Source organism: Austrofundulus limnaeus, unplaced genomic scaffold, assembly GCF_001266775.1.
Source record: "Austrofundulus limnaeus strain Quisiro unplaced genomic scaffold, Austrofundulus_limnaeus-1.0 Scaffold926, whole genome shotgun sequence".
Classification (NCBI taxonomy): Eukaryota; Metazoa; Chordata; class Actinopteri; order Cyprinodontiformes; family Rivulidae; genus Austrofundulus; species Austrofundulus limnaeus.
In genome coordinates this window covers 43,989-45,697 of record NW_013953328.1, presented here as the reverse complement: position 1 = coordinate 45,697, position 1,709 = coordinate 43,989, and the positions used below count along the sequence as shown (strand labels likewise).

Here is a 1,709-nt window from a genome sequence, read left to right as displayed (position 1 = left end):
AAGTGGAATGGATTGAATAACAACGCACCAAAGAGGATCTCTGCCTTACTTTATAAATTAAAGGGAAACTGACAGATTTATGATCATATATTTTAGTTAATAATGAAATATTAAATGGTTATTTATTCTGATCACATCATATTGAATTTTTGTAAAAAATTAAAACAAGTTTTTACACCAAAATAATTTAGGGGGGCTTTAAAATATTTTCGGGGGGCTCCAGCCCCCCTAAAATAGGCCTAGTGACACCTCTGGAGCACAGATTTAACCTGGTTCTACCAGACGCAGTCAGTCACACACCTTGAGTCGGATCTTCAGCTTCTTGGCTGGCTCGATGAGGAACTGCAGGCAGCTTCTCATCATCCTGGCAGCCGGGGAGCGAGGCCGATGCCCTCTGCTGGGATRATAAAAAAACTTCAGTGCTCTGGAGCTCATTCTGTCAAGTGCTGGAAGCAAACTGGAGCCAATCGAGCTCTGGTCACGCTGATGAAAGAGTGTGAACTGCAGATTTGTTGGAGGAAAGGTGCTCAGAGGGCAGCACTGCAGAACTTTCTGCACAGCTCTGCACTTAAAGCCTCTGAGGACTGGTTATCTGTGAGCTGTCCTGATGTGAGGAGGAGGAGYCTGCACGCAGTGAGGACACCTGACTGCACCACACACATTCACCATTCAGACAAGATAAATAACAAAACACCTTTAAACTTACAGAAAACACTTGGTTGTGTTCATGCCTTCATTCCTACCTGCTCAGACTATTGTAACAGCTTGTTCACCTGTCTTAACCAGAAACAGTTAAATCATCTTCAGTTTGTCCAAAACTCAGCAGTAAGACTCCTAACCTGAACCTCCAGATTCACCCACATCTCCCCGATCCCAGCAGAACTTCACTGGTTTCTGGTCCAAAATCCTGGTCCTCACCTTCAGAGCTCTTCATGGCCAAGCACCTGAATACATTAAACGTCTCATTTCACCTTACAACCCCAGAGGAGACCTCCACTCACAGGATCAACGTCTCCTTATGGTTCCCCTCACTCACTTTAAGACCCGTGGTGACCGGTCCTTCTCCTCTGTGGCCCCCAGGCTCTGGAAGAACTCCCTTCTCCACCTGGTTGAAGTGGTTCAGAACATCCTGGTGCAGCTCAGTAACCCAKGTAGAAAACTCTAAAAAAACACAGCTTCTCTGTCCTCTTCTTACTGAAAACATCTGAAGAAAGACTGAAGACGTCTCAGAGGAGAGAGCTTTTCTTCCAAAACGGACCCATCCAGAGGACCTGCTCCACCAGCTCCTGTCAGAACATCAGATTTGTTGTTTTGCTGCATGAGTACAAAAAGCCCTGTGGATGTTAACCAACTGTGGCCTTYATGTCTTGGAGAAACCAAAAAGACAGTAAAGCAGACGTTATATTTGACATCAAAGTCCAAAATAAAGCAGATTTCTAACRACACCAGCCCTGAACACACGGTTCAGGACCATGGTGCTTGGTCAACTCATGCATGCTGATGATGAAACAAGAGCTTTTGGTGCTTCTGTTTCTGACCCGTCACATCGAAACCAGGATTACATCTGAAAGTTGTTTAAGGAGAAAAAGGCAAATATAGTGTTTGACTAAAATGTTAACAAAAATATAATGAATAAAAGTCTCATTAATGTATCATTTGAATGAACTGTCTGAAATATAATCATAAAACTAAAGTTTGAAGCACTTTTT

The 1,709-nt window shown here is 43.4% G+C and overlaps 1 protein-coding gene across 1 annotated transcript in view; it reads right to left on the bottom strand.

Moving 5' to 3' along the window:
• Positions 1 to 1,709, bottom strand: part of zgc:194990 (E3 ubiquitin-protein ligase TRIM17) — a 13,032-nt gene that overhangs the window by 7,914 nt on the left and 3,409 nt on the right. Inside the window, exon 2 of the mRNA XM_014029606.1 lies at positions 301 to 397. Within this exon, the coding sequence (XP_013885060.1) occupies positions 301 to 363 (63 nt within the window). The 5' untranslated portion in view covers positions 364 to 397. The remainder of the gene's footprint in view (positions 1 to 300; positions 398 to 1,709) is intronic.